The sequence below is a fragment of the Chrysemys picta genome, chromosome 14 (assembly GCF_011386835.1).
Source record: "Chrysemys picta bellii isolate R12L10 chromosome 14, ASM1138683v2, whole genome shotgun sequence".
Lineage (NCBI taxonomy): Eukaryota > Metazoa > Chordata > Testudines > Emydidae > Chrysemys > Chrysemys picta.
Window position 1 is genome coordinate 10,779,257 of NC_088804.1, and position 14,558 is coordinate 10,793,814.

General features: G+C 49.9%; 1 protein-coding gene across 1 annotated transcript; it reads right to left on the minus strand.

The window, feature by feature from the left end:
- Positions 1–11,586: 11,586 nt before the first annotated feature.
- Positions 11,587–13,721, minus strand: LOC135975681 (uncharacterized). The gene is made up of 2 exons (XM_065567629.1): positions 12,795–13,721; positions 11,587–12,196 (listed from the first exon to the last, which is right to left on the minus strand). The coding sequence occupies exons 1-2, from the start codon at positions 13,333–13,335 to the stop codon at positions 11,694–11,696; spliced, it is 1,044 nt and encodes a 347-aa protein (XP_065423701.1). The 5' UTR covers positions 13,336–13,721; the 3' UTR covers positions 11,587–11,693.
- Positions 13,722–14,558: the final 837 nt, after the last annotated feature.

The following is a 14,558-nucleotide window of genomic DNA, read 5'->3' on the forward strand; positions in this document are numbered from 1 at the left end:
ATAGGCAGTTTGGTTGGTGTCAGCCAGAGGAAGCCAAAGGCAAGGACGGCAGGCTTGGCATTGAGTGCTGGAGCAAAACCAGAGCTGAATCAGGACTTCCTCTGTCTGTTGGTCTGGATGGTGTGAGGCAGAGCCCGGTGATTCTGAAGGCAGCGCATTCAGCAGATGCAGACCTGAGTTGTCATCAGCAGGAGTCCCTCTGGGTGTCGTTTTTTCCTGCAGTAACTAATTTTCCAGTCACCCCCAGCTGTGCCTTAGCTGGTGCAAATGATTGGGGAGGGACTTGCTCTCCCTCTCTCAGTGCTCTCTGGGTATGTGTCCTCCTGGTGGGTCCTCGTCTTGCCAGGGGGCTGAGGAGTTCTCTGCCATGCCAAGGCTCGCTCTGAGGAGTCCCAGCGTGGGAGCTCCATGTGCACCAAACTCCATAGTTTCAGCTGCAGGACATGATGTAGGGCAGTTGCGGGGGCTGCAGCTGGTGCCTGTCGGTCACTCAGTGAGAGATTTATTTCAGTTCCTCTGACTGCCACCATTAGAAGAACTGGGCTGGGCCACCCCCAGCAAGTGGGGAGCAGGAGGGTGCCGCTGATCATCCTAGAGAAACAGACCCCAGCCCACCCTTCAGGATTTCTTGTCAGACTATCCTTGTAGCCGAACAATTCCCTCTGCAGTGAGACAACTGGACTCACCGTCATCTCCTTGTCCACTCTTAGCAGTAGCATATGTAGCTACAGACTTCTAGGTGGTTCAAGCAGAAACCAGCTGAGATCTGGCAGCAGCATCTGGACTAGGTGAAGATGCACTAATTTCACATGCCTATCCCCCTGCAACCCACCATGGTTTGGTCTTCTTCAATAAGCCAATTCCCCTTGAAGCCTACTGAATGCAATGTGGCTGGAGTTCCCAGATGAAGCCAGTGGCAAAACAAAGAATTGGGACACCTGTCCGGCTGTGTAAGGTGAGTCACGACTGGGGGTCACATATCTCATAGACAGCCTGACCAGCCTTAGCCTTTACAACAAGATTTAATATTATGAATCTGGATGCTAGAACGGCTATTGGTGTCCCAAAACCAATGCCTTTGATGCACCTGCAGAGTTCCCAAAAGAGCTCAGCATGCTAGGGGATATGTTGGATGTTGAGTTCTTGAAAACATGGCCCATACGGGGCCTGAGGGCCGAGTCCTTGAAAACCTGGCTGCCAAGATCTTTTGAGCACCTAGCCCCATGTGAGTAGCCACAAATGCTCTGAGAGGCACTGTGTTTGTACAGCGCCTAGCACAATGGCATCCTGGGCCATCCTGGGCTATGGAATAAAAATAATAACTAAGATCTCTGAGCTATGGGCAGCAATCAGAAGGTCTTCACTAATACTTCTTCCGAGAGAAACTGCTGCTACTGGAAGGTAACTTGCAATGTGTTGCCTCATTAGTAATAACGGGGTGGGTGGGTTTTTCTCTTCTACCAACTCTTCTCTCTTTTCTGACAGGCCTTTGTTGGAACGGAAGGCGGGAGATAAGCACTCGGGGAGCCTTGTTGTATAACGTGGTGCTGGCTTCCTCTGCTGTGGCTTGTATGGAAGGGGAAGGCTCAGGGAGGTAGAGTGGTTTGGTGTGGGAGGTGGTTGTTTGGGGAGATGGGTTTCTCCAGGCAACTCGCTGTCTCGTGTTTGTGTATATGGTAAACACTGGCCCAGGTGCCTGGAGTTGTTCGGGGCAGGTGCTTTATATACTGGCTGAGGCTAGCACACAGGCAGGAGCCCAACTGCTTCCCTGAATGACTCTTCTGAACCCGATATTCTGCGTATGCCCCTTCTTTGGCCCACGGCAACTTTTATTTCAATCCATCTAGACTCTAATGTCCAAGGTACATTTCTGTTGATAGTGGGCTAACCTGTAATCCCAAATCTACCTCCTCTCTTCCCCCCGTGCCCCAGAAAATGCCCCTCCCGCCCCACAAGTCAAAGCACTGAACACTTCCATTCACCGACTCATCTTCATCCAGTATCTAGCCGCCTGCAGCTACGACTGGATTTTGTACAGGGCTTAGAAACACAAGTGCTGGGTGGCTTAGCTGCGTCCGTCTCTCGTCACACACCATGGACAGATGAGCAGCGCCAGCACTGACGTTTCCTAACGTGGAGCCAGAAAACCGAATGGCAGCAACTGCGGCCAAAACCATGGAGGGAACCTTTCTTGTGTTGCGTGGGGCCAGATGTGCAGCCCTGCCTGACAGCTCAGTCGCTGAACAGGCACTCTTGTGTTACAGCAGCTTTACTATAGCAGTGATGATCAAGATGCCCTCGGTAAGACGGTCCCCAGTGGCTGCTTTTACCACTTGAGTCAAATCTCTGCCATGATCCTCGTTCACAATCAAGCAGCAGGTCTTGGACATCTCTCGTCACTTCCTAAGCCTCTCCCATGGCAGTGTGCTATGTCTACAGGTGCAGAGCCATTGAAAGCAATCAGCCAGGGAGCCAACCCATGGCGTGTGAAGCCCGGATGGAAGGGTGGCTTATTTGCTGCTGTGATTCCAGAGGGAGGTAGGGACTATTCAGTGGGAGGAATATCACTCTCAACAATGTGATGGGCAGAGCAGCAGCACAATTCCCCGAGTCCCTTGCAGAGTAGCGAAGTATGTGACAACAGCCAAGCAGTGGTCTCCATTCACCAGTCTGGCACAAGGGCCCTTCTTCCTAGCGGCAGAAGGCTCTTTCCACGCTTGTCTCCAGTCACCTTCTCTTTCGTGTGCGTAACCACTCTCAAGATCAGCCTTGACTCACTGCTTAACGTCCATTGCAAAACTCTTCAAGGGAGAGCAATGGAAGCCACAGCTCCTTAGGCGATAGAGCAGGCAGGAATAGAAGAACTTGAGTGAAATGTGGGTGCTATTCTGTCCAAGCAGTGCCTGCCTGCCTGGCTCCCTGTCGTTCAGTTGCAGAAACAGCAGTACTCCAATTGCAGATGTCTCATCTGTTGATTTCCGTGTATTGTTCAAATACAAAGGGCAGGAAGACAGGTTCCGTTCTACATCCCTTGCTAAGGGGTGCGTGCCATCTTGGTGAGTCATCTCCCCATTACTAATACCTGGCTTGGAGGCAGATGGCCGAGCTCCTCGTTCTCGGTTGTGTCCAATCTTACACCAGGGCGATGGGATAGATCACTTGATGATCACCTGTTCTGTTCATTCCCTCTGGGGCACCTGGCATTGCCCACTGTCAGAAGACAGGATACTGGGCTAGATGGACCTCTGGTCTGACCCAGTATGGCCGTTCTTATGTTCTAGAATCAGAATCACCATTATTTTAATTAATTATTTTATTTTAACATACGTGCTGTCAGAGGGTCTTGTCTGAAAGAGACCTTGCTCTTTATGACAGAGGTTAGACTCTATGTTAACCTTCATGCCTGGATGGACATCAAGTTGACACACTCCCTAATCTCATAACCACCAGCTCAATAGGGGCACACTTCAAAATCTATTAGAACGCTGCCCACTAATCATCTGGCCATCTGGCAGCAGCTGAGTGGGGTTGTCCCTTCTCTATTGTAATTCAACAACTCTCAATATTGGTCGGAACGTCCTGGGGAGCGGGGCCCAAATCAGCTGTGAGGCACAATGAAAGCTTTGTCTCAGGAGAGCGGGGATGTGCCTGCATCCCAAGAATGTGGAGTAGGAATCCTCTCAATGTGGACTAGGGGAAGAGAGTGAGAGCCACAGCATGCAAACACATTGTGCAAGGCCAAGCTATACCACCTGCCACAGCCAGATGCCAGGCGAGGCGTCCTCCTATTGATGTCTGAGCAAGAAACCAGTTCTGATGTCTCTTTCCTTAATAGGGGAGAGAATGGCATAGGTTACCTGGGAAGTGTGAATGGTGAATTATACTAAACTGCAGCTGATGGCTGTGAACTACACTCCTGGTAGAGCACAAACCAGCGGAAAGAGACTCTGTCCCCTTTTATATTTCACTTTTTTAGAACAGCTGGCGTGAGAAAAGAACCCTGCTCACTGAAAAGTCACCCTTTCCCCTTACCAGTGCGAAAAGAACCAAGGGAGGGTCACTGACACAGGTCTTTCTCCTTTACTGTTAGCAAATGAATTGACTGCAAAAGATACAGTGCTCTCTGGCTGCTCAGTGCATGTGCACCTTGTTTATATGTGCTGACTCTACTACATGGGAGAGACGCTTAGGATACTGAGAAATCAGATAAAAAACCCTTTGAAAAGCCATGGGGGAGGCAATGACACCTGTTGTCTAGGGTCAGATTTTCAGAAGGGCTGAAAATTTTCTGTCCAAACATTTTTTAATGGGAAAATGGGTTTTTGAGTTAATTGAATTTTTCCCCTCTCCTCCCCCGCCAAAAATCCATTCTTGCCAACATTCTTCAGTTATAAAAAGATGTCACTAACCGAAACCCAAACGTTCTCTTTGAAGTTCTGACGATTTTCATTCCAAAAACAATTAAATATTTTCATCAAAATCTTCCCCAAGGAAATTTTTTTCCCATCCGATTTGACTCAGCTTTAATGGTGACAGACACTTTTTTTCTTTTCTTCTGAGGGGCCCAGCTCCTCTTTGGGCACCAGAATAAGGCCAGATATGTCCACAGAGCTGTGCGCGATGGGTGCTGATGTCTGGCCGCGGATGTCACAACGGGAGCTGCTTGACGCTGAGCATTCCTGAAAATGTGACCATTTGATTTGGTGCTGGAATGGAAGCGGAGCTCTTTTGGAAATCCAGCCTGGGTGGTGGGTGCTGAGAACCCACAAACCTACCCCCACAATGCCCAACGCGTGTTCAGTGCTTCACAAACATGGTCCCTGCCCCAAAGACCTGGCACACCACAGGAAGAGCGGACATCACGTGAGAACACAAAGCTGAAGAGGAAGGAAGGTGATGTGAGCTCCATGTGCGTGACTGTGAATTTAGCTGAATGTTCAGGGTATCGTGAAAACCTGTTCGTTAAAAAAATCGGTGTTGATTGGCAATTCTGTGGGTAGGTGGGGGTGGGTGGGTGAAGGAAGTGGTGTGAAGGGGATGAGTTGAGAAGAAAAGGACAGAGGACATGAGGCAGGGAATATGGTGGACACAGCCTGACACCCAACCTCTCTCCCAGCCTCAGTGCAGCGTGGCAGAATGGCCTGCCTGCCCTCGTGCTCTGCTCTGTGTGAGACATGCTAGAACCTCTTCCTCGTGCGTAGGAGTGACACTCCGATGTCCAGAAACAAAGTAAAATCCCGTTTCCCCCAACACCCCCCTTAGCAACCTGCCAGACGCCAGCATGCTGCGTTGCCATAGTGTCTGCATCGGTATGCTGCTTTCTGATGGTTCTGGTGGGCCTCCCCCAGTTGTGGCTGCCCCTCAGGCACTGGGCAGCTGGCACTGCCCAATCTCCACAACACAAGTTGAATGCTCACCATTTACCCCTCCCCTCCAGTTACTGCTCTTTGCAGAAGCATGCTGGACTGGCTGGCCGAGCAGAGCCGCAGAGGTGGTTACCCTCTTCTTCCTCTGCAAGAAATGGTCCCCCCATCCTCCAGCCCACTGGTGAGTAACATTCCCCCCAAATTAGGCTGACTCCTGGGAGCAGCACCCCAAATGTTGCTGACACTCAGGGAATTGGCTTTAGTCATGAAAGGGCAGTTGGTCAGGGAGTGGAATCTGCACGCATCTAGTTACAACACATCCTGCTTACTTCACTTGGTTCCCGCTCAGGGGAGAGGCTGCTTTCCTAGCTATAGGCTGTGAACTCTCTGGGGCAGGTTGCTCATCGTTTATCTGTCTGTCTATAACTAGGCAGGCTTCCAGCTTTGCAGAAATAGAAAAGAGACGCTGTGTCCACACTGATTCACAACACCCTACTGGTCTAGCCAGAGTTACTAATGCACTGTGAAGTGGAGGCTCCAGGGGGCTGGATGGGAATCACTACAGTGCAATCAGCAGCCTCTGCACTCCAAGGGCACTGCCGCTTAACGGTGCATTGTGCCGCATTGGGCAGCAGTCTGAATCTATGTTCAGCAGGTGGCATTCAGTATTGCCAACCCATGTGTTTAAAAATCAGGAGTCGGGTCTTCCAAAATCATACTGTTGCTTTGACAACTCCAGTCTGGGAGTGTCACGTGGGGTGGATGTTAGGGCTTTGATGTCTAAAACTCATTAACAAGGTATTTAATTAGCACTATGCAAAAGCAGAGAGACTTGTGCGTATGCATTATGACACCGTGTAAGGGATCTATGGAACAGCTATGCCTTGGATGATTAATAGCCAATGATTCCTTCTCAGCCTCAAAAAGAATTAGAAAAACCATCCACCTCTTTTTATCCCAGAATAGGATCCGCCTATAAAGACAATAAGAAAATGGTCCACATCATGTGAGATACAGTGTCTAAGGACCCACAAATCAGCCCAGGTTGGCCATTCCGCTCCCCAAGAATAGAACCTAAAATGGTTAATTGAGAGTATTTCCTCTTGGACCAGTCTAGTCAAAGAGAAGTAACCATACTCTACAAAATGCCTTAAAGATAAGTGCACCCTCGGGAAGTGTGATAAATGTTAGGTTCTAAAGACTTGAGAATTGTTAAGTGAATGTAAGAAGAAATCTTGGTAATTTGGTTTGTTCTTTGATATAACTACCGAGCTTCATCTTGAGTCTGTGATCATTGCTTGCAAGATTATATGATCTGTGTAATACACAATTGGCTTTGTCTACATTTGAGTGGTGAACAGTTGAATATATATGAATGTGGTTCTGGGTGAATTAATAAATTGTTAGTTGGTTAAAAATAAACCAGTGTCCTGATTTGAGAAATACTGTCAAGTTAAAAGTTGACCTGAAAAGAATTCAATGTTAAATAAGTAAGCTAATTCTCCCCGGACTCCATAAAACGGGGTTATCCTATTGGATTCTATTAGATTGGCAAACTTGGTTTGATTTCAGCTTTAAAAATGAACTGGCACCCTGGCAGATTCATACATTGGCCCCTGTTCACGCTTACAGCTGTCTATAATTATAGAATCACACACTATTTTTTTCAACAGGACCCCTGCCTGAGTCAGTGCGCAGGGTGGACTGGCTCTGTGGATGAATCGTGGCTGTGTGGCGAAGGAGACAATTGTCTGTAGAACCCCTGCCTTATTTGTCGCAGAACTTGGAAGGTGTGTAGTGAATGAGGTGGAGGAGAGTAGGAAAAGAAAGGACGATCTCATGCTTAAGGCAGATGAACGTGGCCCTGCATTCTTTTCTTCCCTCTGCCACAGCACTCCTATTTTGACCTTAACCTCTGTCCCTCAGTTCCCCGTGTATAAAATGGAGATAATACTCCCTCATCTCACAGGGGCGTTGTGAACAAACATTCAGTACTGTCTCTGAAGAACTCAGATACTATAATGATGGGCACCATCGAAAAGCCCATGAGAAAATGAATAATTCCGTCTTCAAAGCAGGATTTCAGTAGTGTGCTGTAGATAAAGCCTGGGGCCACCCATTGAATAATGTGAAAACAAAATACTGACTCGCCACTCAGAAAGGGAGCACCATCCATCCTGTGAGCTGAATGAGGCAGGGGGGCCTGTAGAAAAATAGCACGTGACCCCATAATTAAGGACCATATCATAATGCAGGCACAGACATTAAGGTTGCATGGACAGCCTGAATAGTGGCCTTTCCTAGCTTTTGAGTGCTTGCCTTTGCACCCTTAATAATGTATAGGTCAGTTCTTTGTGTGTAATGTGGTATATATGGTGTAGAGAGTACCACATGGGTACCAAATTCAGGATGCCGAAAGCAATTATAAATAAGGAGTGAAATAGAGATATGAAAGCAAAAACCTAAAGGGAGGGGGGACAAATGAAAAGTGCAGTGATCATCCGCAGGGAATTGATAAAACTGAGTGATCTTCTCCCCCCACAATGGCCATTGTACTCACTCAGTGTAATGATGGTTACTTAATAAGTAATTGGAGATTAGAATCAAGCTTCTTACAAGAACCTTCTTCCTACAAGCAGATAACACCAGGCAGACATATACAGCATTCATTCATTCAGATGTAAGGTCAAGTCTATCGATGTGATTACAAAATGGTCCTCTCTTTTTTTAGGATTTTTCCTATTGTGGACTCAAAGCAGCACCCCACAGCGCTTTCTGGAATCAACAGCCCATCCCTTAGGGTACGTCTACACTACGAAATTAGTTCGAATTTATAGAAGCCGGTTTTATTGAAATCGGTTGTATACAGCCGATTGTGTATGTCCACACAATAAAATGCTCTAGGTGCTCTAGTCGGCGGACCGCGTCCACAGTACAAGGCTAGCGTCGACTTCCAGAGCATTGCACTATGGGTAGCTATCCCACAGCTATCCCACAGTTCCCGCAGTCTCCGCCGCCCCTTTGAATTCTGGGTTGAGATCCCAATGCCCGGATGATGCAAAACAGTGTCGCGGGCGGTTCTGGGTACATGTCGTCAGGCCCCTCCCTCCCCCGTCACAGCAACGGCAGACAATAGATTCGCGCCTCTTTACCTGGGTTACCTGGGTTACCTGTGCAGACAACGTGGAGCCCGCTCAGCTCAGCTCACCGTCACCATATGTCCTCTGGGTGCCGGCAGACGTGGGACTGCATTGCTACACAGCAGCAGCTGCTAACTGCCTTTTGGCGGTAGACGGTGCAGTAGACTGGTAGCCTTCATCGGCGATCTGGGTGCTGGCAGCCGTGGGGCTTGCCTTTTGGCAGTAAATGGTGTATTACGACTATTAGCCGTCCTATTACAAGTCGGGTCATCGCACGTTAGCAGAGTCTTCCCCGAGCAGCCGATTGTGCAATAGGCCTGAAGACCATCGTCATACGCCGCCCCGTATTTGCTGCCAAGCACCCAGAAAGATGCCGAGGGCTATCAGTCACGCTGCACCGTCATCTTAAGATGTAAAAAATAGATTTGCTCTGTATTCATTTGCTTCCCCCTCCCTCCGTCAAATCAACGGCCTGCTAAGCTCAGGGTTTTCAGTTTAATCTTTGGGGGGAACATTCTGTGTGACAGTTGTTTGTGTTTCTCCCTGATGCACAGCCACCGTTCTTGATTTTAATTCCCTGTGCCTGTACGCCATGTCGTCACTCAGCCCGCCCTCCCTCCTTCCCCTAGTCCGTCAGATACTACGTTTGCGCCACAGCTCAGAGAGCCGAGAAGCGGTTCGCGCCTTTTCTTTGAATTCTGGGTTGAGATTCCAATGCCCGGATGATGCAAAACAGTGTCGCGGGCGGTTCTGGGTACATGTCGTCAGGCCCCTCCCCCCTCGTCACAGCAACGCAGACAATAGATTCGCGCCTTTTTACCTGGGTTACCTGTGCAGACAACATACCACGGCAAGCATGGAGCCCGCTCAGCTCAGCTGAGCTCACCGTCACCATATGTCCTCTGGGTGCTGGCAGATGTGGGACTGCATTGCTACACAGCAGCAGCTGCTAACTGCCTTTTGGCGGTAGACGGTGTAGCATGAGTGATAGCCATGGGGCTGGCAGCCGTAGGGCTGCATTGCACCAGCCCCTTGCCAGGCGATGGTATATTATGACTGGTACCCGTCGTCATCGTATTGGTGTGGCTGTCAATCATGGCCACCTGGGCAGACATGCTACTGTTTCGATGATGATGGCTACCAGTCGTAATATACTATTTTCTGCCAATTGCCCAGTATTGTCTGCTAAGCACCCAGAAGAGGCCGAGGGCGATGCTGGGTGCTGGCGGACGTGGGGCTGGCAGACGTGGGGCTGCATTGCTACACAGCAGCAGCCCCTTGCCTTTTGGCAGATGATGGTATTTTATGATTGGTATCCGTCATCGTCATACTGGTATGGGTATGGCTGTCACTCATGCTGCACCGTCGGCTGCCACCTTAAGATGTAAAAAATAGATTTGTTCTGTATTCATATGCTTCCCCTTCCTCCGTGAAATCAATGGCCTGCTAAGCCCAGGGTTTTCATTTTAATCTTTGGGGGGACCATTCTGTGTGACAGTTGTTTGTGTTTCTCCCTGTTCCTGTACCTGTACGCCATGTCGTCACTCGGCCCTCCCGCCCTCCCTCCTTCTCCTGGTCCATCAGATACTACTTTCGCGCCTTTTTTCTGACCAGGCGCCATAGCTAGCACTGGGATCATGGAGCCCGCTCAGATCACCGCGGCAATTATGAGCACTATGAACACCACGCGCATTGTCCTGGAGTATATGCAGAGCCAGGACATGCCAAGGCAAAACCCGGACCAGGCGAGGAGGCGATTGCAGCGCGGCGACGAGAGTGATGAGGAAATTGACATGGACATAGACCTCTCACAAGGCACAGGCACCAGCAATGTGGAAATCATGGTGTCACTGGGGCAGGTTGATGCCGTGGAACGCCGATTCTGGGCCCGGGAAACAAGCACAGACTGGTGGGACCGCATCGTGCTGCAGGTATGGGACGATTCCCAGTGGCTGCGAAACTTTCGCATGCGTAAGGGCACTTTCATGGAACTTTGTGACTTGCTTTCCCCTGCCCTGAAACGCCAGGATACCAAGATGAGAGCAGCCCTCACAGTTGAGAAGCGAGTGGCGATAGCCCTGTGGAAGCTTGCAACGCCAGACAGCTACCGGTCAGTCGGGAATCAATTTGGAGTGGGCAAATCTACGGTGGGGGCTGCTGTGATCCAATTTGCCAGGGCAATGAAAGACCTGGTGATAGCAAGGGTAGTGACTCTGGGCAACGTGCAGTCAATAGTGGATGGTTTTGCTGAAATGGGATTCCCAAACTGTGGCGGGGCCATAGACGGAACCCATATCCCTATCTTGTCACCGGAGCACCAAGCCACCGACTACGTAAACCGCAAGGGGTACTTTTCAATGCTGCTGCAAGCCCTGGTGGATCACAAGGGACGTTTCACCAACATCAACGTGGGATGGCCGGGAAAGGTACATGATGCTCGCGTCTTCAGGAACTCTGCTCTGTTTCGAAAGCTGGAGGAAGGGACTTTCTTCCCGGACCAGAAAGTGACCATTGGGGATGTTGAAATGCCTATCGTGATCCTTGGGGACCCAGCCTACCCCTTAATGCCATGGCTCATGAAGCCGTACACAGGCAGCCTGGACAGGAGTCAGGACCTGTTCAACTACAGGCTGAGCAAGTGCCGAATGGTGGTGGAATGTGCATTTGGACGTTTAAAAGCGCGCTGGCGCAGCTTACTGACTCGCTCAGACCTCAGCGAAAAGAATATCCCCATTGTTATTGCTACTTGCTGTGTGCTCCACAATATCTGTGAGAGTAAGGGGGAGACCTTTATGGCGGGGTGGGAGGTTGAGGCAACTCGCCTGGCCGCTGATTACGCGCAGCCAGACACCAGGGCGGTTAGAGGAGCACAGCAGGGCGCGGTGCGCATCAGAGAAGCTTTGAAAACGAGTTTTGTGACTGGCCAGGCTACTGTGTGAAACTTCTGTTTGTTTCTCCTTGATGAACCCTCCAACCCCCCCCCCCGACCCGGTTCACTCTACTTCCCTGTAAACCAACCACCCCACCCCACCCTCCCCTCCCGCTTGCAGAGGCAATAAAGTCATTTTTTTTTAAACATTCATGCATTCTTTATTAGTTCCTTACAGAGGTAGGGGGATAATTGCCAAGGTAGCCTGGGATGGGTGGGGGAGGAGGGATGGAAAAGGACACACTGCATTTTAAAACTTTAACTCTTATTGAAGGCCAGCCTTCTGATGCTTGGGCGATCATCTGGGGTGGAGTGACTGGGTGGACGGAGGCCCCCCCACCGTGTTCTTGGGCGTCTGGGTGAGGAGGCTATGGAACTTGGGGAGGAGGGCTGTTGGTTACACAGGGGCTGTAGCGGCGGTCTCTGCTCCTGCTGCCTTTCCTGCAACTCAACCATACGCTCGAGCATATCAGTTTGATGCTCCAGCAGATGGAGCATTGCCTCTTGCCGTCTGTCTGCAAGCTGACGCCACCTATCGTCTTCAGCCCGCCACTTGCTCTGTTCTTCCCGCGATTCAGCCCGCCACCTCTCCTCTCGTTCATATTGGGCTTTTCTCATCTCCGTCATTGACTGCCTCCACGCATTCTGCTGTGCTCTATCAGCCTGGGCGGACATCTGCAGCTCCGTGAACATCTCGTCCCTCGTCCTACGTTTTCTCTTTCTAATGTTCACGAGCCTCTGCGAAGGAGAAACATTTGCAGCTGGCGGAGGAGAAGGGAGAGGTGGTTAAAAAAGACACATTTTAGAGAACAATGGGTACACTCTTTCATTACAAGGTCGCATATTTCGGCTTGCAGGCAGCCATCGTAGGCCACAGTGTTTTGGCTTTTTTAACCTTCTTAACATGCGGGAAAGGTTGCAAACAGCAGCGCATTTCCCATATCAAGGATGAATTGGGTTGTCCATTTAAAATGGGGTTTCAATGTAAAAGGAGGGGGCTGCGGTTTCCCGGTTAACATGCGGCACAAACACAAGTAAACCCCCCCCCACCCCCCCTCCACACACGATTCTCTGGGATGATCACTTCACCCCTCCCCCCACCGCGTGGTTAACAGCGGGGAACATTTCTGGTCAGAAGAGCAGGAACGGGCGCCTCTGAATGTCCCCTTAATAAAATCACCCCATTTCAACCAGGAGAGCTTTCTGGAGATGTCCCTGGAGGATTTCCGCTCCATCCCCATACACGTTAACAGACTTTTCCAGTAGATGTACTGGCCGCGATTGCCAGGGCAAAGTAATCATTAAACACGCTTGCTTTTTTTTTGTAATGTTTACAAATAGTTACAAAGTTACACTCACCAGAGGTCTCCTGTGTGCCCTGAGGGTCTTGGGTGAGTTCGGGGGTTACTGGTTCCAGGTCCAGGGTCACAAACATATCCTGGCTGTTGGGGAAACCGGTTTCTCCGCTTCCTTGCTGCTGTGAGCTACCTACAGTACCTCCATCGTCATCTTCCTCGTTCCCCGAACCGTCTTCCCTGTGTGTTTCTCCAGTGAGAGAGTCATAGCACACGGTTGGGGTAGTGGTGGCTGCACCCCCTAGGATCGCATGCAGCTCCGCGTAGTAGCGGCAAGTTTGCGGCTCTGCCCCGGACCTTCCGTTTGCTTCTCTGGCTTTGTGGTAAGCTTGCCGTAGCTCCTTAATTTTCACGCGGCACTGCTGTGTGTCCCTGTTATGGCCTCGGTCCTTCATGGCCTTGGAGATCTTTTCTAATACTTTTCCATTTCTTTTACTGCGACGGAGTTCAGCTATCACTGCTTCATCTCCCCATATGGCGAGCAGATCTCGTACCTCCCGTTCGGTCCATGCTGGAGCTCTTTTGCGATCCTGGGAGGACTCCATCACGGTTACCTGTGCTGATGAGCTCTGCGGGGTCACCTGTGCTCTCCACGCTGGGCAAACAGGAAATGAAATTCAAACCTTCGCGGGTCTTTTCCTGTCTACCTGGTCAGTGCATCTGAGTTGAGAGTGCTGTCCAGAGCGGTCACAATGAAGCACTGTGGGATAGCTCCCGGAGGCCAATAACGTCGAATTCCGTCCACACTACCCCAATTCCGACCCGCAAAGACCGGTTTTATCGCTAATCCCCTCGTCAGAGGTGGTGTAAAGAAACCGGTTTAAAGGACCCTTTAAGTCGAAAGAAAGGGCTTCGTTGTGTGGACGTGTCCAGGCTTAATTCGGTTTAACGCTGCTAAAGTCGACCTAAACCCGTAGTGTAGACCAGGCCTTAGACAAGGAGAACAATGTGTGTTTCTTGTCCAGGCTTTCAGCAGCCTGTGCACAGAAACACCACTGCAGAGGCATATGTGGACCTGCTAGGAAAGTGTCACTGCAAAAGATGGCATAGCATGCCGCTGGGAGACAGCGGAGCTACTCAGACATGAAAAGGTCTTAGAAGCTGGGCTGTATAGATCGGGATGATACTCGCACCTTCTGCAGCTTCGCATCAAGGGTCTGTTTGCTGGAGCCATCCTCTGCAGGGGACCTCATCGCAGTCAGACTAATTCACGGATTTCTATTCTTTTGCTACCAAAGCTGCGCAGTTGACTCAAGAAGTCATGACCAGGTGTGATTCCACTTCCAATTAAAGGTTAGATGCTTTAAGGGCTTGCTGTTTCTTGTTTGGAAGAAGCTAGCGTCAACCCACTGAGCTTATTCGAGTGGAATCTCACAGAGCTGGTTGAGAAGAGGAATAAACTAAGAGAAAGAATACTCACGGTCGGGTAAACCGCAAACATTTCTGCCCTGGAACATCTGTGGTGTGTCTAAACTAACAGGAATGTAAAAGCTAGTTAACTGGCAATCACAACCACAAGCCCTTAAAGTAATCTCCACTTGGGTCCTTGAAAAATGAGGCACCCAAAATCACTAATCCCTTGGCCTGGATGGTCACATGGACCTATGTAGCTTAGACATCTGATGTGTAACTCTGTAATTAGTTGTATGAGTTAACTCAACAGGTATTGCCAGCCTGTGTTCTGATTCGCTTGAGTACCATACCACAGCTCAGAACGAATTATCACAGACAATCAACTCTTATTATTAGGAAGGGAGGAGCTAATATT